Source organism: Aquarana catesbeiana, linkage group LG08 (assembly GCF_042186555.1).
Source record: "Aquarana catesbeiana isolate 2022-GZ linkage group LG08, ASM4218655v1, whole genome shotgun sequence".
Lineage (NCBI taxonomy): Eukaryota > Metazoa > Chordata > Amphibia > Anura > Ranidae > Aquarana > Aquarana catesbeiana.
Genome location: NC_133331.1, coordinates 256,022,655 through 256,046,560, shown reverse-complemented (window position 1 = coordinate 256,046,560; position 23,906 = coordinate 256,022,655). Strand labels below are relative to the sequence as shown.

Below are 23,906 nucleotides of genomic sequence, written 5' to 3'. Positions count from 1 at the left end.
AAAAAACAATACAAGCTGGAAATTATTTGTATTTATTTTAATGATGAATGTGGTGTATTTTGCAGTATGTCATTGCTGGATCACTGACAATCGCAGCCAAAGCCAAACCTAACATTTGTCTGGTGAGTTTATCATACAATAAAGGAGAACAATATACCTTGCCTACTGTGCAAATTTTACACCCTCATCATATAGGTATAATCAATGAGAAGAGGATATAAAATTAATAATGATCTGGAAATTGTATTTTGGGGCTAAAATATATAAACAAATCTTTACAGATCATTAACATCCTTGCATAAAATATTTGTATATATATATATATATATTATACACATACACACAGTAAAACCCCGGTTTGAGAGTGACTTGGTTTTAGAGTGTTTTGCAAGACAAGACAAATTTTGTAATAAATTTTGACTTGATATACAAGCGATGTCTTGATATACAAGTAGCGTCATGTCACAACTGAGTGTAAAAGAGAGGCGCCTCTAAGTGTAGCAATATGGTTACATTTAATGAAGGCACAACATTTGTCAACTCATATGGTTGATGATTAAAAGAGGCACATCTAAGTATGCAGGCATCCGGGGTAAAGCTGTCCACATAAACCATCCTCCACACCGCCATCGACGTCGTCCCTTCCACGTGGCGCACCTCAAGCGGTTCAATCGCTCTACTGCGGGGTAGTCTTCCCGGTCACGATTTCAGGCTGACAGGGGTGAGAGCCGGCGGTGCAGAGGACGGTCTATGTGGACAGCTTTACCCTAGATGCCTGCATACTTAGATGTGCCTATTTTAATCACCAACCATGTGAGTTGCTAAATGTTGTACCTTCATTAAATGTAACCATATTGTTACACTTAGAGACGCCTCTCTCCTCTTTTATACTCTGTAGCTCCTGCTGGATTTTGCTTCTAATCCCCTTGTGGAGGCTTCCATTTGTGGATGGACTTTCTATGGTTACACAATCTATCACATTGCTATAATCTTTTTATATGGACTATAACCTGAAGGACTTATGAATAAATGGTTGTGGAACTAATCATTTGAGTTTCCATTATTTCTTATGGGGAAAATCACTTTGATATACAAGTGCTATACAGTATATAATACTGGCCTACTGGTCCCATTAAGTACAAATTGTGTGGCTGGTGATGGTTCAAGCTCTGGACAACTGAAAAGGGGAATTTTGGAGCTATAAACCTGAAATATGAGTACAGCATTACAACATGCACTATTGTAGCCCACATTTGGTTAGAGTAGAAGAGCATAACATTCTCAGTTTGGACCAGTGTTTCCCAACTTTTCTTCAGTTGAGGTACCCTTTAAAATTCTGCACAACCTTGAGGCACCCCTTTCTAAAATATAAGAAACCTATTGTTTTACATAATACAGCAACATCCACAAGCTTAGGACACCCAACCTTAGAGGTGATGCAAACACACCTCTGCAAGCTGGTAACGACTAGTATTCTAGTGTTTCTTTTTCCTTTCTCTCCCTCACTCAGCTAATGTGACCCCCTGTGCTCATAGAGAGTGGCAGGGGAGGGGTAAATAAGAAGGTGTGCAAGGACCCAAGGTCCTCCTTATCAACTGATGGCATTATTGGTTGTTATGACCCTGGTGGCTAGAAGGTTGTAATGGTGCACAATGAAAACCCATGGCTGTGTGCAACTAAAAGGCTTCATCTACCCACAAGCTTGTATACATTTTTTGGAAATTTTTTTAGGCATTTTGCCAAGGCACCCCTGAAGACACCTGAAGGCACCCTGGTTGAAAAAGGCTGGTCTAGATCACACCAAAATTTATACAAAAGGTTGTTTATCTGTACAACATAACTCTAAGCAATCAATTGTACCAGGACAGGAATGCTACAGCTCAAGATGCAAAATACATATTTTCCTTTGTTAAAAAAAAATCCTGCAGAAATAGGTTCTTTTCTGGCATGTTTCATGCGAGGCACAGCAATTTCTCAAGCTTTGGAACATTTGGTTGATCTGGTGGAGACGAGATGAGCCAGCACCATAGATGTGTTTGTGGAGTGTGGAGCCTGTTCTTGCCCAGAGTGGCATGTGAAATATTTGATATAACTGTAAGGTTTTCAACTGAACTATTTAAAGAAGTATGGCCAAAGTTTTTTTTTCTTTTATTCTGCACTCCTGTGACCAGTTTTAAGCTGACAGCGGGCTAAAGTCTGCTGTTGGATTACGTCACTCAGCCTTTCCAGGTTGGGGAAAGATCCCAACTTTTCAGTCGGGATCCACCAAGATGCTTGGACCGGTAGATGGCTCAGCCTCTCAGCTGCACCGCTGGGTGTCTGAGCCAGCCGCTCCCTCTCCTCCCCAGCTCTGTGCTCCAGTGAGCACTGGAGGGGCAGAGCAGAGAGCTGGTGACTAAGAAGATGTAAAAATGGAAAAATTCTCTCTATAAAAGATAAGTCCAATTGGGTTTGTTTATGAAGGAAAGCCTTTTTGCAAGAGATTTAAATAAAGAATACCCCAAAGGAAAATTATTTACTAAAATGTAGTTCAATTGTTAACAAAGGGGAGTATAATTTAAAAATATATATATGTGCTAGCTTACAGGGCAAGTGATAGCAATCTACTGTCTCCCAGAGGATTGATGTAAAGTGTGCATAAATCAACATCTCCAATTCTCCTAGGTAACACTGGTGCCAAAAAACATGGTGGTCATCAACATTAGGTGCTTTTAAAACACTTTCTAAATATTAATGTCCAGTATACAGGTCAGGTATTTCGTAAAGTCTGATTGACTAAAAATTGTGCCCATTGTGAAAAAGCTGCATGGCTAATCTAACGCCACAAGTATTTAAAAAAAATAAAAATAGGTATTATTTACATGAATAGTGAAAAGTGAACAGATATGTTTATACACTAAATAAATAAAAAAATCAGTAAACTGTTTTACCTTGCCCAGGTGAAAGGTTCCTTGGCTTTGAACATCATTACATCAATATTCACATTTATTGGAATAATCCTGACTTTTGTCGACTTTCACATCGTCTGGTGTTTTAACCATTTATCGTGCCACAGAAGAATTGTAAGTTTTAGACCTCAGTTTTTAATGCTATTTGTCTTTTGTAGGACCAAAGTGACTAAGTATGACTGGAATTTAGAAATTTAAGTGGAAGATTTTAGCAGTTTTTTTTTTACCGTTGCCACAATATTGTTGTGTTATCCTCAATTATAAAGCAAATGGATCCAGCCATTGATAGAGGTTGTTCATATCACACATGTACCAGTGACAAGTTGGGTATCAGGGACCAGTAGATCAAGTGAAGCCTAATCAATACATTACTGACATGGCTGATTGCCAGCATACTGGAAGCAATCAAACCAGCAGCTGCTGAGACACTGAACAGGCCTAATTAATCATTCAGCTGCACTGATTACCGTGAGGTAGAGCTGAATTTGCCTAACCCTGAAATGGTTACAGTTGAGCCAGCACTAAATCTACCTAATTCTAGCACCCAGGGGTGGACTGAGAACTCATGGGGCCCCCGGGCAATAAGAGATCATGGGGCCCCTTGTGTCCACACTCAAGCCACACCCACAGAAAGCCCCACCTACATATTGCAGCTCAGCTGCATAAAGGGGAAATTTAAATATCCACCGCAGCATAGCCTGCATGGAAGTTCCCGGCTTCTTCCATAGAAGCCGCTGGGCACTTCCAGATTTAAAGGTGGCTGCCATGACGCAGCCATATTTATGATGCAACCAGGAAAAGGGGGGCAGAGAGGGAGGTGAGAGACAGAGGGGCGTGAGAGAGAGAGAGAGAGAGAGAGAGAGAGGGGAGGGGGGTGAGAGACAGAGTGAGGGGTGAGAGACAGAGGTGGATATGGGGGGGTATGACAAAGATGGGGGTTAGAGAAAGAGGGGGTGTGAGAGACAGAGGAGGGGTGAGAGACAGAGGGGAGGATGAGAGGGAGAGGGGGTGTGAAAGACAGAGGGGAAGGTGAGAGGGAGAGGTGAGAGACAATGGGGGGGGTAAGAGAGAGGGGGATACAGAGGAGGTGTCAGAGAGGGGGGTGAGAGAGAGACAGAGTACAGGGTTCAGGATTCCGCTACGTACAGATTACAGGGTTCAGGACTACGCTACGTACAGACTGCAGAGTTCAGGATTACGCTACATACAGAGTTCCAGACTGTGCTACGTACAGATGCAGGGTTCACGATTATGCTACGTACAGACTGCAGAGTTCAGGACTGTGCTATGTACGGAGTGCAGGGTTCAGGATTATACTATGTACAGAGGACAGCGTTCAGAAGTGCATTACATTCAGAGTGCAGGGTTCAGAATTACGCTACGTACAGAGTGCAGGGTTCAGGATTAGTCTACGTACAGAGTGTACAGAGTGCAGGGTTCAGGATTGCACTACGTACAGAGTGCAGAGTCCAGGACTGTGCTACATACAGAGTGCAGGATTCAGGATTATGCCACATACAGAGGACAGCGTTATGGAGTGCATTACATTCAGAGTGCAGGGTTCAGGATTAGGCTACGTACAGAGTGCAGAGTTCAGGATTGCGCTACCTACAGAGGATAGCATTCAAGAGTGCATTACATTCAGAGTGCTGGGTTCAGGATTACGCTACGTACAGAGTGCAAGGTTCAGGACTGCTCTACGTACACAGTGCAGAGTTCAGGTTTGCGCTGCGTACAGAGGACAGCGTTGAGGAGTGCATTACATTCAGAGTGCAGGGTTCAGGATTATGCTACATACAGAGTTCAGGGTTACGCTACGTACAGAGTGAAGGGTTCAGGACTGTGCTGCGTAGAGAGTGCAGGGTTCAGGATTAGCGCTACGTACAGAGGACAGCGTTCAGAAGTGCATTACATTCAGAGTGGAGGGTTCAGAATTACGCTACATACAGAGTGCAGGGTTCAGGTTTACACTACATACAGAGTGCTGGGTTCAGGATTGCGCTTTGTACAGAGTGCAGAGTTCAGTATTATGCTACGTAAAGAGTGCAGAGTTCAGTATTATGCTACGTACAGAGTGCAGAGTTCAGTATTATGCTACGTACAGAGTGCAGAGTCCAGGATTGCACTACGTACAGAGTGCAGAGTTCAGGACTGCACTACGTACAGAGTGCAGGGTTCAGGAGTATGCTACGTACAGAGTGCAGGGTTCAGGATTGGGCCACGCATACAGTGCAGAGTTCAGGATTGCGCTATATACAGAATGCAGAGTTCAGGATTGTGCTACATACAGAGGACAGCGTTCATGAGTGCATTACATTCAGAATGCAGGGTTCAGGATTACGCCACCAACCGAGAGCAGGGTTCAGGATTGCGCTACGTACAGAGTGCAGAGTTCAGGATTATGCTACGTACAGAGTCTAGGGTTCAAGACTGTGCTACATACAGAGTGCAGGGTTCAGGATTACGCTACATACAGAGGACAGCATTCAGGAGTGCATTACATTCAGAGTGCAGAGTTCCAGACTGTGCTAAGTACAGAGTGCAGGGTTCACGATTACGCTACGTACAGACTTCAGAGTTCAGGACTGTGCTATGTACAGAGTGCAGGGTTCAGGATTACACTACGTACAGAGGACAACGTTCAGAAGTGCATTACATTCAGAGTGCAGGGTTCAGGATTACGCTACGTACAGAGTGCAAAGTTCAGGATTATGCTTCGTACAGAGTCTAGGGTTCAGAACTGTGCTACATACAGAGGAAAGTGTTCAGGAGTTCATTACATTCAGAGTGCAGGGTTCAGGATTATGCTACGTACAGAGTACAGGGTTCAGGACTACGCTATGTACAGGGTGCAGAGTTCAGGATTACACTACATACAGAGTGCAGAGTTCCGGACTGTGCTACATACAGAGTGCAGGGTTCACGATTATGCTACGTACAGAGGAGAACACTCAGAAGTGCATTACATTCAGAGTGCAGGGCTCAGGATTACGCTACATACAGAGTGCAGGGTTCAGGATTAGCCTACGTAGAGAGTGTACAGAGTGCAGGGTTCAGGATTTCACTACACATAGAGTGCAGAGTCCAGGACTAGGCTACATACAGAGTGCAGGATTTAGGATTACGCCACATACAGAGGACAGCGTTCAAGAGTGCGTTACATTCAGAGTGCAGGGTTCAGGATTAGGCTACGTACAGAGTGCAGAGTTCAGGATTGCGCTACGTACAGAGTGCAGAGTTCAGGATTATGCTACATACAGAGTCTAGGGTTCAGGACTGTGCTACATACAGAGTGCAGAGTTCAGGGTTGCACTATGTACAGAGTGCAGAATTCAGGATTGCACTACGTACAGAGTGCAGAGTTCAGGATTGTACTACGTACAGAGTGCAGAGTTCAGGATTGCGCTACATACAGAGGAGAGCGTTCAGAATTGCATTACATTCAGAGTGCAGGGTTAAGGTTTCTGCTATGTACAGAGTGCATATCTCACAGAACAACCCCCTTCCAGTACAGAGCTCTCCCCTAAAATTTCTGCCCCCTCTCCCTCAGTACAGATCTTTTCTCTCCACCCTGGCCAGGACAGAGTGCCTCTCTCCTCCTTTTCCAGTACAGACCTCTCCTCCCTGTCTAGGACACAGAGCTCCTCTGCCCCATAGAAAAGAATGGACTGTAACTTACAGGAGGTCAGGCTGCCGGCATGGGCTTCTTGTGATGCTGCGGGCTTAAGGATAGAGATGTCTTCTGTGTTTTATAAGTGTCTGTAGTGAGCAGCAACGCAAGGGGCCAGCGCCGAAAGTTCCGGCTGGAAAAAAAATCAGTTATAAAAGTGCATTAATAAACTTGAAGCTGCCAGCTGGTCGGGCTTCCTACATCGGCGTCCCTGGGTACCGCCGCCACCTCCTCCGCTCCTCTCACCAGCAGTCCCCTGCTCTGTGACACATGTGTAGCCTCTCATGGAGCCCCCTACTTACCCTGGGCCCTCGGACCATGGCCAAAGTGCCCAACTGGTCAGTCCGCCCCTGCTAGCACCTATCTAATACTAAATCATAGAGGTTGCTATTTTACCCTGCCTTATTTATAACAACTTTAGTGTTCTAGCCACAAAACAGCTACCCCCCCTCCCACTCTAGATTATGCTAGCAAAGCAGTAGCCTTGAAAAACACCTATGTTCTAAGAACAATTTCCAAATGCTTAGAAAACATTTTGAACAATATTTTGGTGGGCAGTCATCCTAAAACTCTAAAAACTGTGGCCATTGCTCTATTTCCTATATTGGTAGTCAAATGATATCTTATGGCTACCACACATGATTTAGCAAAGTTCTTGTGTTTGTGTATTGTACAGGTTGGTGGATATTTTATTCATTCCATCCTTCTGCTGACAAACCTGCTGCTGTTTTGTACATCTATAGCCGTCTCTGTATTTGGATGCCGTTCTCTGAGTCATGCATCATCCATAGTCCCTCAGGTGAGAGAAACATGGAATATGGGCCTTGGTTGGGCTTAAATAAGATGTTATCTGACATTAAATATCTGGATGAGAAGGCTGAAGGTAATGCGAACTTATCCCTACAAATGAAAGCTGTAAAGGTAAAGTGCAGAAGTGTTTTTATTAGCTGTACCGTACCATGGTCTATGATCTTTCCTGGCCATAGAGAATGAAGATCAAGGGGCATCTGGAGACATCTTTACTGGTGAGAATGAAGATCAAGAGGTATCTGTTTATCCATAGAGAGTGTTTCTAGGGTTCTAAAAGAACTGGGACATGCCTGGGAACCTAGATTACAATGTTTTAGGGTTTTTAGTATATAACAATATAAAGAAGGTGAGGCTGTTTCTCTTTCCCGTTTGATCTCCTCTCCCTCTCTCTGGCACTTGGAAATGCTGATATAGAAATCCTCTTTAAACCACATTACCTATCTCTCCACGAGAACATTTCCAAAGTTGTTAGTATTTCCATTTTATGATGGTTTTTGATCCCACCATCTGTAGATTAATGTTCCCCTGCACAATACTCCATGATCAGAATGCATTCTAATCTACTTCATCCCTTTGAGGTACGAACATTGAATTATTGTCAGGCTAGTACAAATTACATAGTTACATAGTTAGTCAGGCTGAAAATAGACACAAGTCCATCTAGTTCAACCATAAAAATAAATACAGTAAAACCTTGGTTTGAGAGTAACTTGGTTTGAGAGCGTTTTGCAAGACAAGCAAAATGTTTTAATAAATTTTGCCTTGATATACAAGCAATGTCTTGATATAAGAGTAGCGTCATGTCACAACTGAGTATAAAAAGGAAGAGCGGAGCCTCTAAGTGTAGCAATATGGTTACATTTAATGAAGGTACAACATTTAGCAACTTATTGCTACACTTAGAGGTGCCTCTCTTCTCTTTTATACCCTGTGAAAAAAATGCTTTGATATACAAGTGCTTTGGATTACAAGCATGTTTCTAGAACGAATTATGAAGGTTTTACTGTAAATAAAAAATAATATCATACAATATACCCAATCCTATACCCACAAGTGATCCAGAGGAAGGCGAAAAACTATATTATGTACATTTAGGAAAGAATCCAGGCCTTTCTCTACCGAGCTGACCAGAACTACCTCTGGAGGGAGTCTATTCCACATTTTCACATCTCTTACTGTGAGGAAACTGTCACAGACCCCGTACTCAAGATGAGTTTGTCCTCCGTAAATGCTTCCTTTGTCCAGTACTAGCACGGTCCAAGGTCCCTTAGCCCACCCAGTCACTTTGTCGAAGCATCAGTGTAGTGTAAAACAACAGAGACTGTTTATTCAAACACATGTACAGATATACATACTCAGGGGACAATCACCCCTCCCTTTGATTCAGGGCGGGGTAAACCGTCCAATCAGCAAAAAGGGACACACAGGTATTCAACATTTTAACAATAGACCATCTTATCATCAGGGAGGCTGTTGGAGGATTTCCCCCCTCCCATCTCCACCAGTAGCATGACACAGGTGGATTCAAACTTCTCATCAGTAGACTGTCTTTGGGAGGGGCTGCTGGAGAAACCCCCCTCTCACAGCTAATCACATAGACATACATTCCATAATAGGTTGCTCCTAAGGCAGACACAAACAATAGAACAATGGGATACAGGCATTTAACAAACGCATAACAACCCCCACCCCACCTCAAACTATCTAGCAATGGTCTGTGAAATACTCATACAAGAGTCTAGCAGTCCTAAAGATGAAGGATATTGCTCACAAACATTAATGTCCCAAGTGAAAAGAGCCCCTTCACTTCTTCAGCAAAAACCACACACACAGAATCCAGGACAACAGTGTCAAAAGGAAATGCTGAGTCCGGTGTGGTTGTACGGTGAGTTGGGTTAGGCAGACCCAACTGGAATTCTCGGTCACCCTTTGCCCCTAATAGACACAGGGTAACTTATACATAGGAGGGGCCAGGGAAGCTGGACAAGGAGCTTCCAGTGCTCTCCAAGGTATGCTGGGTTTAACAAGCCCCCCCGCACAAAGTGACTCCCGTCACAGAAACCTCTCCGTATTTGGAGATGAAATCTCTTTTCCTCTAGGCGTAAAGAGTGCCTCCTTGTCCTCTGTGTTGACCGTAAAGTGAATAAGTCAACACCGAGTTCACTATATGGACCCCTTATAAATTTGTACATGTTGATCTTATCCCCCCCCTTAATTTCCTCTTCTCAAGAGAGAATAAATTCAGTTCCTCTAATCTATCCTCATAGCTAAGTTCCCCCCATTCCTCTTATCAGTTTGGTTGCCCTTCTCTGCACTTTCTCCAGTCCCCCTGATATCCTTTTTGCGAATTGGTGTCCAAAACTGAACTGCATATTCCAGATGAGGTCTTACTAATGATTTGTACAGGGGCAAAATTATCTCTCTCTCGCTCTCTCTCTCTCTCTCTCTCTCTGAAGTCCATACCTCTCTTAATACAAGAAAAGATTTTACTCGCTTTGGAAACCACAGCTTGGCATTGAATGCTATTATTGAGCTTAAGATCTACCAAAACCCCCAGATACTTCTCCACCATTGATTCCCCCAGGTGTACTCCCCCTAGTATGTATGGTGCATGCATATTCTTAGCCCCCAAGTGCATAACTCTTCATTTATCTACATTAAACCCCATCTGCCACATAGTCACCCAATTAAACAGTGCGTTGAGGTTGGCTTGCAAGTTGGAGACATCCTGTAAGGATGTTATTCCACTGCATAGTTTGGTGTCATCTGCAAAGACTGAAATGGTACTTTTAATCCCAGACCCTATATCATTTATAAAGATATTAAAAAGTAAGGGTACCAACACTGAACCTTGGGGTACACCACTGATAACCTTAGACCCTTCATAGTAAGAATTATTAACCACTACTCTCCTAAATCTATATTTTAGCCAGTTTGCTATCCACTTACAAACTGATCTTTTCAAGCCTGTAGACTTTACCTTACACATTAGCCATGTGTGGGGAACTGTATCGAACGCTTTTGCGTTGGACCTCTGTCCAAGGTTTTACTTACCTCTTCATAAAAAGAAATCAGATTTGTTTGACAACTTCTGTCTTTCACTAACCCATGCTATCTGTGCCTTTGCGACCACTTAATAGTTCACAACATTAAAATTCCATAAATGATAGAACACAAACAAAGGGTCGTTCAAATATAGCAAATATGTAGGATCTCAATATTGGATTAAGATATAAGGTATGTAATAATAATCTCTCTACAGAGATGTTAGTTACAGACCAAAGACATAATTTACCAAGCAATGGCAATTTGCTAACTTTGCAATCAGCACTATAGTTATCACTAATGCAACAAGACAGAGAACAATAAAATATTAGGTTTCCAAGGGTATGAGCATTTTTTAATTAGGATGTTCAATATTTATTGTAGTTGGGGAGCCAATAGAAAATCTGAATATCCAATGCAGACTGTGACTACCTTAACATATACTTAAAAATGCTTTTTTTACCAATAACAGCTATGTGCTATGGTACAATACAGGAGATTCGTCGTGTCTGCTACCTTAAAGTTGATGTTTAATCTGTTTATATTTTGCCTTCTCTGGCTCCTCCTTTCCCCCATCAACCTGATAATGAACTTATTCAGCAAAAGATTTCTGTTTTCTATTCATACAATATGTAGACAGGTGCTGTTCATTTTCTCCACTGCAGGTGGTGCTTTTCCGCAGCAGCAATGCAGATGGAGGAGGAAATCGAAGGGAACCTAGATATTGTTTCCTCGGTCACAGGGAGGCAGCTATCCGATTGGATGCTGGAACCCCATGTGACTTTGATGGTCATCTTGGGTCAGGCAGAGTCTATTGAGGACCCTGGCTCCTGGGTTTGATGCACATTTTGCATGTGGCTAGAGTATGAACAGGTCCCCCGTTTGTCAGGGACAGTGCTTAGCATCAAGGAAAGGTTCCGGAGGAGTAGGGAAAGTGCAGGGACAAGCCATCCTTCATGGAAGCTTTCCCAATTGGGTACAGACCGGTCAGGCCACCTTGCTCTCCTTGAGAAAGATGCTGAGGGCACCTCGGAGTCTTCAATCTACTGTCTCATCACTGCTACAACTTGGGAGTGTTCCCGGGTGGGTTGCCGTCCTGCCGGGTCTGCTGTGTATTACTAGACTTCTACTACAATATATTCTTGTTACTGCACTTGGACTGTGCGTTTTCTGGCCACTGCATCACGCTGCACCTTCCTACACATACCTTATTTTAGACCCAGTGACTTCATCACTAGTTCTTTGAGCTTCTCTATGAAATGCAGACAGATCATGGCTGAGAGGGGCTGGCAGGCTTTTGTCCATAGCTTCCTAAATACCATGAATACCTTCCAGAAGGCCATGGTAACGCCAACATGTGATGATTTTTTACAATTACATTTTTACAATATTATGCATTAGTGTCCCTCTTTATTCAGAGTCCCTCATTACTTTAGAATCCCCCCCTAACATCCGTGTCCCCCTTACATTAGTGCCCCTTACATCAATGTCCCCCATTACTTTAGAATTCCCCCTAACATCAGAACCCCCTTTTACATCAGAGCCCCCCTTACATCATTGGCCCTCCCCCTTATATCAATGCCCCACCTTACATTGGTACTCCCCTTTAAATCAGTGTCCCGCTTACTTCAAAGCCCCCCTTACATCAGTGCGCCCCCTTACATCAGTGCGCCCCCTTACATCAGTGTGCCCCCTTATTTCGGAGCCTCCCACTTATATCGATTCCCCCTTTACATCATAGTCCTACCTTACATCAGTGCGCTCCCTTACATCAGAGTCCCCCCTTACTTCAGAGCTCCCCTTACATCAATTCCCCCTTTACACCACAGTCCTTCCCTACAACAGTATGCGGTCCCTTTCATCAGAGTCCCCCCCTTACTTCAAAACTCCCCTTACATCAATTTCCCCTTTACACCACAGTCCTTCCCTACAACAGTATGCGGTCCCTTTCATCAGAGTCCCCCCCTTACTTCAAAACTCCCCTTACATCAATTTCCCCTTTACACCACAGTCCTTCCCTACATCAGTGTGCCCCTTTATATCAGTGTGCCCCCTTACTTCAGAGCCCCCACTTACATCAATTCCCTCCTTTACATTATATTCCTTCCTTACATCAGTGAACCCCCTTACATCAGAGCCCCCCCCCCTAATTCGGAGCCCCCTTTACATCAGAGTTCTTCCTTACATCAGTGTGCCCCCTTACAACAGAGCACCCACCCTTACTTTAGAGCTCCCCTTACATCAATTCCCCCTTTACACCAGAGTCATTTCCTACATCAGTGTGCCCCCTACATCAGAGTCCCCCTTACATAAGTGTCTCCCTTACAATTGTGCCTTACTTGCATGAGAGCTTCCCCCTTACATCAGTACCCCCTTTACATCAGAGTATCTCCCCTTCATAAATTCCCCCCCTTTAAATCAGTGTGCCCCCCTCCTCCCTTACCCCAGTGTATCCCCCCTTGCATCAACGTGCCCCCACCTCCTTTGTATCAATGTGCCCCCTACCTTAATCAGCATGGTTTTAGCAGCTCAGCAGGAGCTGAGAGAAGGAGCAAATGTGAAAGGGGAAGTTATGTCCTCCGGGAGCTGGAGCAAACAAGTGATGTTTGGGGAGGTGTGGAGAGTTCTAGAGCTCTCTCTTAGGCAGTGCAGTAGTAGTAACACAGAAGAGATCCTTCAGCTGCAGCTACTCTTGTCACTGTCGGCTGCAGCTCAAAGATTGGATCTGTGGTTCTGTGTAGTGAGAGCACAGTGATTGCTAGGACTATCTGACATTCAACGCACACAGACACAGTGCCCTACAATCAGTGACAAGCCTACCTTCCTAGTCTGGCTCTCATCTGTTGATGTGGAGAAGGAAGGATCAGTTGGGATAAACTCTACTTCTGGTCCTGGAAGAAAAGGAGCTGTGCCTGCCCAGGAAAGGGCTCTTTTCACATACTTCCACAAACTTTACCAGGAGGGTTGCACAGCACACACTGAGGCGGCGCCCTCCACCGCTCACACTATACCCTTTCATCAGCTCCCTCATGGCTGCAAGAAGTGCGGATCCCAGGGGCACCTTGGAGATGAAGTTCTGGACAGCCCCTCAATGGGAGAACAGTACAGACAACAGTAGCGTTGCACTGGCAGGGGGAGAGAGAACACAGCCGCACTGCCCCTGGGCTCTCTCCTCCTCGCTGGGCTGACAGGAGTAGTAATGTCATGGTCACTACTCCTGTCAGCAGCCGCGCCCCTCTCAAAATTACATTTGTTCAGCTGCTTTCTGTATGTAGCAGTCTCCCCGACCCCCAGAGGCCTTGTGATAACCTCCAGAGTCAGGGAGAGCTGACATTCCTTCTCAAGGTGCAGGTTACTAGGCATAGTGAGTGTAGTGCAAGATGGAAAGATCGGTGCCAGTCACTTTTAAAATGAACAAAGAGAGTTTTATTTCTCCTAACAGGCACAGGGGAGAGAGGGGTAGGGCACAGGACACCCTTAGGCAAAAGCAATAGCAACTTGGCAGACTCTGCAATCCAAAAATAGAACTAGGCAGACAGCAATACAGAAAAAGGGCCTTTAAGCTGAATGCAGCTTGCATACTGAAGCTTTCCCACTTACTTCACCGTCCCAGGCCAGTGAAACCGCTGCTCTGGTACTCCTTCAGAGCTCCATTCCTTCTACACTTGCCTCCAGCAAGAAGACTGGTTGTCCCTCTGGCAACGGCTTCTCCTTTGCCTCCAGCAATGATCAGGCTCCCCTCAGGCCAAGCCTATTTACACGTGGCTAGGCCTCAGGCTTCAGGCCTACACCTCGGCTGCTGCTACACACACTCACCCAGGCTGAAAATACCCCTATCACCTGACTCTCTTCAAATAAATAGACTATCCCAGCAGCTTCAGTGGCCAAAGAAACTCCTGCTGATTGGCTGAGAAAAGCATATTCACTTATAACCTGAATTCACTGTAATCTATCATTCTAATGCCAAAGGCAACAGTGCCACCTATTGACAGAAGACGGAAATCACAGTTAAACTCAAGCTTAGAAGAAAACTATTTGATCAAGACTACAAATTAGCCAGGCTAGTTACCACCTAGCACAACTACATTTACTGGCAGCCCTGTTTAGGGCAAGTTTGCTACAAGTACTATTATGAAATACAATCTGCTCATTCATAGGACACAAGAATACTAAGTAACAAAAATTGAAACACCACTTCTCAGTTAATCAATTTACCTGTTGCAGGCGGCAAATATCCCCAGATGTACTGAATACACTGCAGCTATACAATTATATGATCACCTTCTAGGCTGCAAAGATGCTGTTGGTTATTTGGTTTTAAATATGACCCCGAGGAGGGAGTATTGTATTGTGTTGCAGCACTCTGGACAGTGAGACCACTGCTCACACACAAAGCAGCTGTTAGGTTCTCTAGTGGTTCAACAAACCCCCTGCACACTGCCCCAATGAACAACACTAATAATTAACTTCTCTCAAACTGGCTTGTTGAAAAAATTTTCTTTGACCAGTGTTGCAGCCGATTAGCTGTAGTGCTGATCAATGTATTCTGACAGCGAAGGAGTCCCTGCTGTCAGAATACAGTGGGACAGCTGGGAGAATTCCTCCATTCATCTCGCCTGTGTGTCTGCTGGCTGATCAAAAAGAAACTGATCCATGTATGGCCAGCCTTAGTCCTAGGACCGCACCCTTTTTAAATTATTTTTTATTTTTATGCATCTTCGTGACTTGGGGAATTTGTAGATTGTTCAGACCACAGCTTCCTGCAAGATGTCATATAATACACATAGCCAAGCTGTAGGTTGTGAATAAGATGCATGACAAAGTTTAGCTGCTTTTAGATTTAATAAAGGAATTTGTATTTGTATGTTAAACACAGCTTTCTAAGGTTATATATACAATATATCGATTTTTGAAGATAGGGATTTTTTGAAGATGTGCATAGGTCTGTATTTTGTATTTGAACCTGCCAAGAAAGTGGGAGAGTACTGAGAATTCCACTCAGCCACAGAATAAGTGGTGATGTTCAGCATCCCCATACATAGAAAATAAGGACAGAAATTGAGAATGACCAAAACAAAATAAGATATCTGCTACTGTGTTTTGTCCATGCATTTAGAATAAGGGCATATATTGAATATATATTGAGAATTCAAGCCAGCATACAGAACAAGAGAAGCTGTACTGGGCTATATGGGTCCATATACAGTATAAGAACAGATACTAAGAATTACACTCAACAGTGGTGACCCATCCATACAGGATGCACGGGCGCCGCCCCCCCCCCCCCCCCATGTGTCTGGCCCCCTAATCTACATGCGGGGCGCTGGACACATGGATTCCAATCAGGGATCAGGCTCTAATAGGCTTCAAAAAAGGGTGGGCTCGGGGTGCAGAGCACTGTGCCCTGAGCCCACCCAGTTGTGTGAGAATAACGAATAAATATTCGCTATTGTCTCACTGACCCTCCTCTCGACCAATTAGAAAGCAGGTCGTGAGACCCGTTTCCCGTTTGGCTGAAAGAAGAATCGTTCCAATTGGCCTAGGAGGAGGAGGGAGGAGACGCTGTGATGCCGAACAGGAGAAGCAAGGGGAAGCCGCTGCCCATTGCCTGCACCATAGATGGGGTAAGTCGACGGGGGGGTGATTGTGGGTGACCTGACCGGGGGACTGTGGGTGCACTGTGGTTTGCCACCCCTCCCCCCAGAAATATGCCACCAGCCACCACTGACACTCAACATACAGATCGAGGTACTACTGTGCAGAATCCATACATACAAAATAGGAAGAGATTAATATTATTATTATTATACAGGATTTATACAGCGCCAACAGTTTGCTCAATAGGTGAAACCTTGTGAGCTGCCACCCTAAACCTAAATATCCAGAATAAACACAAAAAATAATCAGCTGCCCGCACTACCCACACTTCCCCACACTGTGATAATTCAATATATATATAAACTGTGCAGCGCTAATAATGTAAATAATAAATAAAATATACTATATATAGCAAAGATATCTACAACATATCACCATGCATTAAAAGGAATATATAAATCAAAAGTGCTCGTGCTCCATGATATTGCACTCAGTGCTCAATGAGGATAATATAAAACTAAACGACAATAGTCCATATAAAAAATAACAAAGTGCTTGTGTCCGTGAATATCAATAAATCCTTGATGAAGTATTTAAACCAAACAGCAAAAGTCCATAGTAACATCAATCATGTGTTAATGGTATCTTTGTGCGTGGTGCACACACAACCCCCACCGGGTGTTCCCTCACCTTAAGGGCTTAAATAATAAGCCTGTAATAGATAGCAGTAGCCTGCAGAGGTCCTCCTTTGCTTCCTTTATCCTATGCGGGTTTGTGGAACACTAATATGGAACACAGGACACCTGCTCCTTCCGATAATAACCCAGCTCAGAGGTCTCTATTTTCTCCTGGTATGTTTCAGAAAATCTCCTTATACATCACATGCGGGAAATGACAGAGGCGGTCAATAGCGTGATACCGTTTAAAAAAATGTTTAATTGCGCATAAAACTCAACATATATACTCACATTTCAAATACATAAAAGTGCCTTTTAAAGTGCTATAGTGCTGAGGGGTGATAGAGTCACCTATGGTCTGGCTCTGCAGCCCCAGCTTTCATGGCGTTCCCCCTGTCAGCTCTCCTGCACTTTCTGGTATCTCTCTCGTCAGCCAATCAAGCTCCTCCTACTGGTTTCGTCACTCTCGTGACTTCCTTTAGGAAATTTTCTGTTTTTGGGAACTTTATTTTAAAGGATGGTGATTAATATTTCCTAAATTTCCAGTTCAATTTTGCATGTTTTTGTAGTTTATCACTCATACCGCCAATGCTTCTGTCCATTGACTTTATCTCTGCGCATAATTTTCTTCTTGAGCTGTTTTTCAATTACCAGAATTTTCTCTCTCTTAGCAAAGCTTTCTTATTGGGCAGACATCTACATTTACTCACTTAGCAATACTGATTTATTTAAAAAAGTTTGGAATGTTCACACAATAAATACAATTATCCAATCATGTTAAAAGAAAATCTCTGCTTACTTCTTTCCTCTGCACATAATTGGATAATAAAATGAATCTATGCACAATGCATTGTATAAAAAATGGCAATTCTTTTAGTAAAATAAAGCGTAAAGCTGGTCATATGTGGATAGATAATTGGTTGAAAAAGCGCTCAATAATCGTTTGACTTTAGAAAAGTTGGTGGGCGCATTTCGATTCTAGAAATGCAAAGTTTTATGCCAAAAGAAGGATCCGTCATGCCATTAGCTTGTTGCTAAATCAAACAATTTTGTATCCATGTATGGCCAGCTTTAGTATTTCAGACTTCAGAAAAGCATACTCTACATCATTTTCATCACAGTGGTGATCAAAGCAATAAAAAAAAAAAAAAAACATTATGGGATTCAAAGTCATCACCTGGTGGATAGCAGGGGGTTGTTTATGTACTTATATGTCCATGCAAAAGATATATGTAGGGCAAATAAAAAATGAACAGTGTAAGGAACATTTTTTGTCAATGCACAATTAAAGCTCTACAGGAATTAGAGTAGGATCAAAGGACCACATTCAATTAAAGACACTCTTTTGCGAAAATAATAATAGACCAAAATGTGTTCCTTTTGGAAATCTTTTTTACGCGCCTCTTCTATTTTTTCCTCTGTTCCCCGTCTGTGATTCGTCGTACCAGCCTCCTTATTACTACAAGACACAGTAGTGATATAGGGTCTGGCAGTAGGAACTACACACCCAATGGGGAACAAGGAATCTGGAACTCCCAGAAGTGTTGAATTCTTAAGATTCTTCCAGTGGTAGCTTCTCTGCAATACAACAGCAAATGGCACTGTGGGTAGCAGAAAAGATGAGTATTAAAAATCTTGAATAGAGGGGAAACATTCTGAATTATTTTTATTTGAGATAACTATAGATAATAACTTATTAACTAAGTTATTAAAGTTGAAAGCTTTTAAGGCCCCTTAGATTTCTTTCTCAAGTGTTATACGAGCCTGGGAAAAATGTTTGGACAATGTGCTGGTCACTGTCAGTGTAAATTAATACTTACTGTTACATAGAAGTAGACTTTCACCAGCAACTCGGGGGTATATGCACATTATGAGAGCAAAATAACCAATGAAAAAAGATCTAAAATACCTAAAGGTGCAGAAATGTGTAAACAATAATATATAAAATCTGTGTGACTGGGTTCCGGGGACACTTTGTAGAAGAGGGACAGCATTAATTTAAAAGAGTGGTGACACAACTCTGAGATTCTTTTTTTCCCATTACCCCTCACTGACATTTCCTCTCGGATAGGTTTCTTAAATTCTAGCGCCACACGCTTGATAGTGTGCCCAACTCTGCATGCCCTTTTTCTCTCAGACAGGAATTTACTAGGTCATGTGTCTACCACCTCTTCATGCCTTCCCAATGTAGACTTCTACCAATCATGCACAAATTCCTCTATGCCCCCTGGGAAAGAACTACTGATTCTCAAAACAAAGTCCATGAGATCTGATTCCATCCATCCCCAGTTTCCTAGTCCTTTTTGCGCTTTCTCTGATCCTGACAGACACTGCAGTCTCAAGCTCTTTGTTGGCAGGGTCAACTTGCAACTGTCCTAATTACCTACTGATTCTTTTGTGATGAGTAAGGAGTAATTGGCATCCACTCATAACTCTTGTCCACCTTTTTTCCATTGAAACACATCTTCTTAACAGCATTCAACATAATGATTCAGGCGACAGTCTCTCATTATTGGCAAGGGTGTCAACAAGGAGCACATCCTCAGTAGGCCACTTACTTCACAAAAGGACAGGGAACTCTCTCGCTTCACCTCAATGCCACAGGGAAGACTTTCTTGAAGACCCCAGGGAAGCACGGTCAAACAGTGGTACACTCTCCTGGGGTACAGAACCCCCAACAACATCTATATATTGACATTTCATCTTCTAATTATCTTGAGATATCATAAGCATGACCTATCAATACTTGGGTCTTTACTGAACTGTGCCACACCACACATGCTTACATGCTTTCTAGGGAAATATACCTTAAACTAGAGAAATCTACCAATCACAGATAGAGCAGGCCTCACTAAGGTCTTAACACATTATTTGATATGTTGGTAACTAAGGCCTAGGGTAAACCGATGCTTGAGTTGCATTTATCATGCGTTTGGATTGATTTGTATGAAGGTGTACACTAGTACATAGTTGGCAATCGTCCTTCTTTTGGACAGTCTTTCTATTTTGCAAATTGTCCTGCGTCCTGCCATTCACATGACAGGAGATTGTGCCCGGCTCGCAATGGAGCTAGTTCACACATGTTCAGGAGGGCCGCAGTCCGTGTTTGGAAAGGGTTCTGTGTGTCTTTGGCTCCGATTCAGGTGCGAATTCAGGCAAACATTTGGACCTGATTCAAGCCTGAATCGGTGAACAGGGACGCACCGGACCCCCTGCTGTGAGCCGCAGCATGTGTGAACCCAGCCTCAAAGTTTATCTCCAGCCAAAACTTCACTTTTAGTTACATAGGTTAAAAAAAAAGACATCTTTGTCTATTGACGTCAAACAATCTGGACAGCAACTGAGGGAAAATCTCCTGTCATCTTCACAACAAACAAAAAACTTGACAGAGGTTCTAACCTTTCCTTACCTTGTTATAGAATAAAAAAAAAAGTTCCAGTTGTTGCATTCCCTCATCTATCGTTTCTATATGTGTATTAGTATAATATAGGGAGGTCAAGGTCATGAGAACCACTGCCAGGTTGCAGCTAAGCTTGGCATTATGGACCACTGTTATGGGAATGTGCAAATACTGCACCAAAGCACACGTTGGCGTAACATACTATTATATTACAATTAAGTTGAGTGTAGACCTATTATTTTATGATTGTTAGTTCTTTATAGGAGGTTGCTCTTCACATGCTTTTCTGTTGGTAATGTGACTTCTTCCATAGTTCTCTCTTCTTATTTATTCTCCTCACATTCTATCTTCATGAGGCCTGATAGCTTATCTAATAATTTGAGACTGAACAAAAGCATATGTGTGAGATTAAGCATTTTGACCAAAGTGCTCAACTGGTGTTCAGAAATTATCCATCCCCTGAACTTTCTGAAGATTTCATGTATAAACATGTATACTCTAGTCACCTGAATGTTTAATGTAATACTATGGAGGTGAGTGTGGTAGGTAAAAGAAGGAGCAGTTTTGGAAAAACACTAATGATTAGAAAAATCTGGGCAATTGATCCCACAGTGGTTGACCAGAAACATCTAAGCCTTCCCCACTGGATGCAAAGCTAAACAATATACAATTTGATCTACAGTTAGGCTTTAAAAGGTGAGGCATGACTTCAATACAGTCTCCATATAAATAACGAGGATATTTTTCTATAGTAGGGAATGTTACAGAAAAAAAGATCAAAGGGGGCAGCTCATTGAGAGGTAATATGTCTTATTCTCCTTGCACCAAACACACTTAGGGTAAACCTTTCAGAGAATAAAAATTGGGGGCCACCATTGCTAAACCTGTTCCTCTGAAAATCCTAGTTGCCTGGCTGTCATGGAGTAAAGTGTGGTGCTGCGCTAATCCCAATGAGATAGGCGCATATTGGCTCTGTGCTCGTGAGCGTCTTATAGTGCACCAAAATAGGCTTTACAAATGTAACAATAAAAAGATAACCTCATATGACAAATGTGTCCTTATGTGCTGATAGTGTGTATGGTCAAGAAAATCGTAATAAATACACAATATTTATTGGCTGTCATGCTAACCCATTGGCTTCAACACTTGGAGATACTGAACTGGAACAATTAAGCAGATAGACTGATATTTCACTGATTTAACTAATCTACATACTGGTTTCAAGCTGGTGATTCAGAAAGAATGGAAGCCAAAGAGTCAGTAACAAGCATTTTGAAATGAGGGAATTTATGGAAGGAGCTCCCATATTTTTCAAGTAGTGGGCTGAATTTAAAGAATAACTGAGCGATCTTCAGCAGCCACAGAGGTCTCTTCTTTTTCATGTGTGTAAGAATCTTCACTAATTTCTATAGAGAATTCCATTAGGTGTCAGACTTCTGCAAAGACAGCTGCGTGTCTCCCTGCAGGCAAAACAACTTAAATATCAGAAAAGTGAGAGCAATAAATGCAAGACCTTGGATGTTTGCTTGGGATGGGGGCCATTTAAAGGGTAACTGTACTAAATGTTTTTGAAGAACCATTCTAAATATATATACTTCATTTAGAACATAAGACTCAGGTTAGTTTTCAAAATGTTAAAATCTTTTGTTTTGAAGTGTTAGGTTTTTTGCTGAGCTGTCTAATCTTCATTGCAGGTATTTGTAATTCAGAACGATGTGGTGATTTCAATGCCCCCTTCAGTATATGCAGCTATGGCACCAGAATTTCCTCAACCACCATCAGCACCACCTCCTCCACCACCTTATATGATGATCCAGGAAGACAAAGCCAGACCAGAAGCCTAAGAAAGCTGGTGAAAAATATAGTCTAGAGGAAACAGTGGATACAAACTGAACCTATGATATACCTGTAATAAGTGTAATGTGAAAAATAACTAATTTTGGACCCAGTTAGTTTTGGGTGGGGGGAGTTAGACAATCTTTAATTTTTGTAATGTTTACCATACAGGACACCTCCAGAGTCACTACTATTTAAAATGACACTAAACCATATACTTATTTTTCAAAATCAATCTATACACATTCATTACATAATGTCCCTGCAATCTATTTTTCATAAAATAGTTTCTTACTATGTTTTTTAGCCTCCTTGTTACATCCTCTGTGAGCTTTTCCCACTCACTTCCGTTTGTTTAAAACAAGCAGTACATGTTACTTGTGGTCATATGCACTGTTGTATGCATACTACACATGCCACAGTCCATAGTCCCTAGTCCAACTCTGGAGTGAGAAAGAGAGGCTGGCTACGTTCTTACAGTGGCACCGTGAAGAACCAACATAAGCCACCCCCTAATAGGAAGTCAGATCACAACCAAAAAAAAAAAAGAAAAAAAAGGAAATTGGAGACTTGGAAGAGGCTGTGAGCAATAAAAAGTACTTTTTTGAATTAAGAATAGATAGCGTAATAGAATATTGGAATTTTTCAAATGAAAACCACATTCACTGTTAGAAACTTATTCATTCGAGAAAAATTTTCCATCCTGTTCCTTAGAATTTTCTTATCTCATAAAGCGTCGATTTGACCCCATTAACAATTAGAAAATCGAACAAACATTCTTGACATAAAAAGTTTTGAACACAATTCTACCAATGTATGTCCAGCTTTAATCAGGCACATAGTGTTGGGATGTGACAGGAGAATGACTTTTAACGAGGTGACAGCACCCATTTCTTGGCTGATAGTGACAAAAGCAAGGCCTAAGCATTGTCACTTGGGGGCTTGCCTAAGCTTATGGAAATATAGACTTTCAGAGACCAGTGCTTCTATAATATAGTCATGGGGCTTCTGTGGTACTTTTAAAAGTTTTGCTGATAGTCGGCTAATGGGCCTTATGGAGCATACTATACCGAATAACTTTTGTTTCAAAATGCTTTTATTTAGTACTTAAGCATTAATATACTGCACTACCTACAGTGGAGACGGAAAGTATTCAGACCCCCTTAAATTTTTCACTCTTTGTTATATTACAGCCATTTGCTAAAATCATTTAAGTTCATTTTTTCCTCATTAATGTACACACAGCACCCCATATTGACAGAAAAACACAGAATTGTTGACATTTTTGCAGATTTATTAAAAAAGAAAAACTGAAATATAACATGGTCCTAAGTATTCAGACCCTTTGCTCAGTATTTAGTAGAAGCACCCTTTTGATTTAATACAGCCATGGATCTTTTTGGGAAAGATGCAACAAGTTTTTCACACCTGGATTTGGGGATCCTCCGCCATTCCTCCTTGCAGATCCTCTCCAGTTCTGTCAGGTTGGATGGTAAACATTGATGGACAACCATTTTTAGGTCTCTCCATCTATGCTCAATTGGGTTTAAGTCAGGGCTCTGGCTGGGCCATTCAAGAACAGTCACGGAGTTGTTGTGAAGCCACTCCTTCATTATTTTAGCTGTGTGCTTAGGGTCATTGTCTTGTTGTAAGGTAAACCTTCGGCCCAGTCTGAGGTCCTGAGCACTCTGGAGAAGGTTTTCATCCAGGATATTCCTGTTCTTGGCCGCATTCATCTTTCCCTCGATTGCAACCAGTCGTCCTGTCCCTGCAGCTGAAAAACACCCCCACAGCATGATGCTGCCACCACCATGCTTTACTGTTGAGACTGTATTGGACAGGTGATGAGCAGTGCCTGTTTTTCTCCACACGTACCGCTTAGAATCAAGGCCAAAAAATTCTATCTTGGTCTCATCAGACCA

General features: G+C 42.5%; 1 protein-coding gene across 1 annotated transcript in view; it reads left to right on the top strand.

The window, feature by feature from the left end:
- Positions 1-23,159, top strand: part of LOC141105355 (membrane-spanning 4-domains subfamily A member 4D-like) — a 33,208-nt gene extending 10,049 nt beyond the window's left edge. The window contains exons 3-6 of the mRNA XM_073595218.1: positions 66-122; positions 2,940-3,062; positions 7,295-7,417; positions 21,843-23,159. Of these exons, the coding sequence (XP_073451319.1) occupies positions 66-122; positions 2,940-3,062; positions 7,295-7,417; positions 21,843-21,992 (453 nt within the window). The 3' untranslated portion in view covers positions 21,993-23,159. The remainder of the gene's footprint in view (positions 1-65; positions 123-2,939; positions 3,063-7,294; positions 7,418-21,842) is intronic.
- The last annotated feature ends 747 nt before the right edge of the window (positions 23,160-23,906 follow it).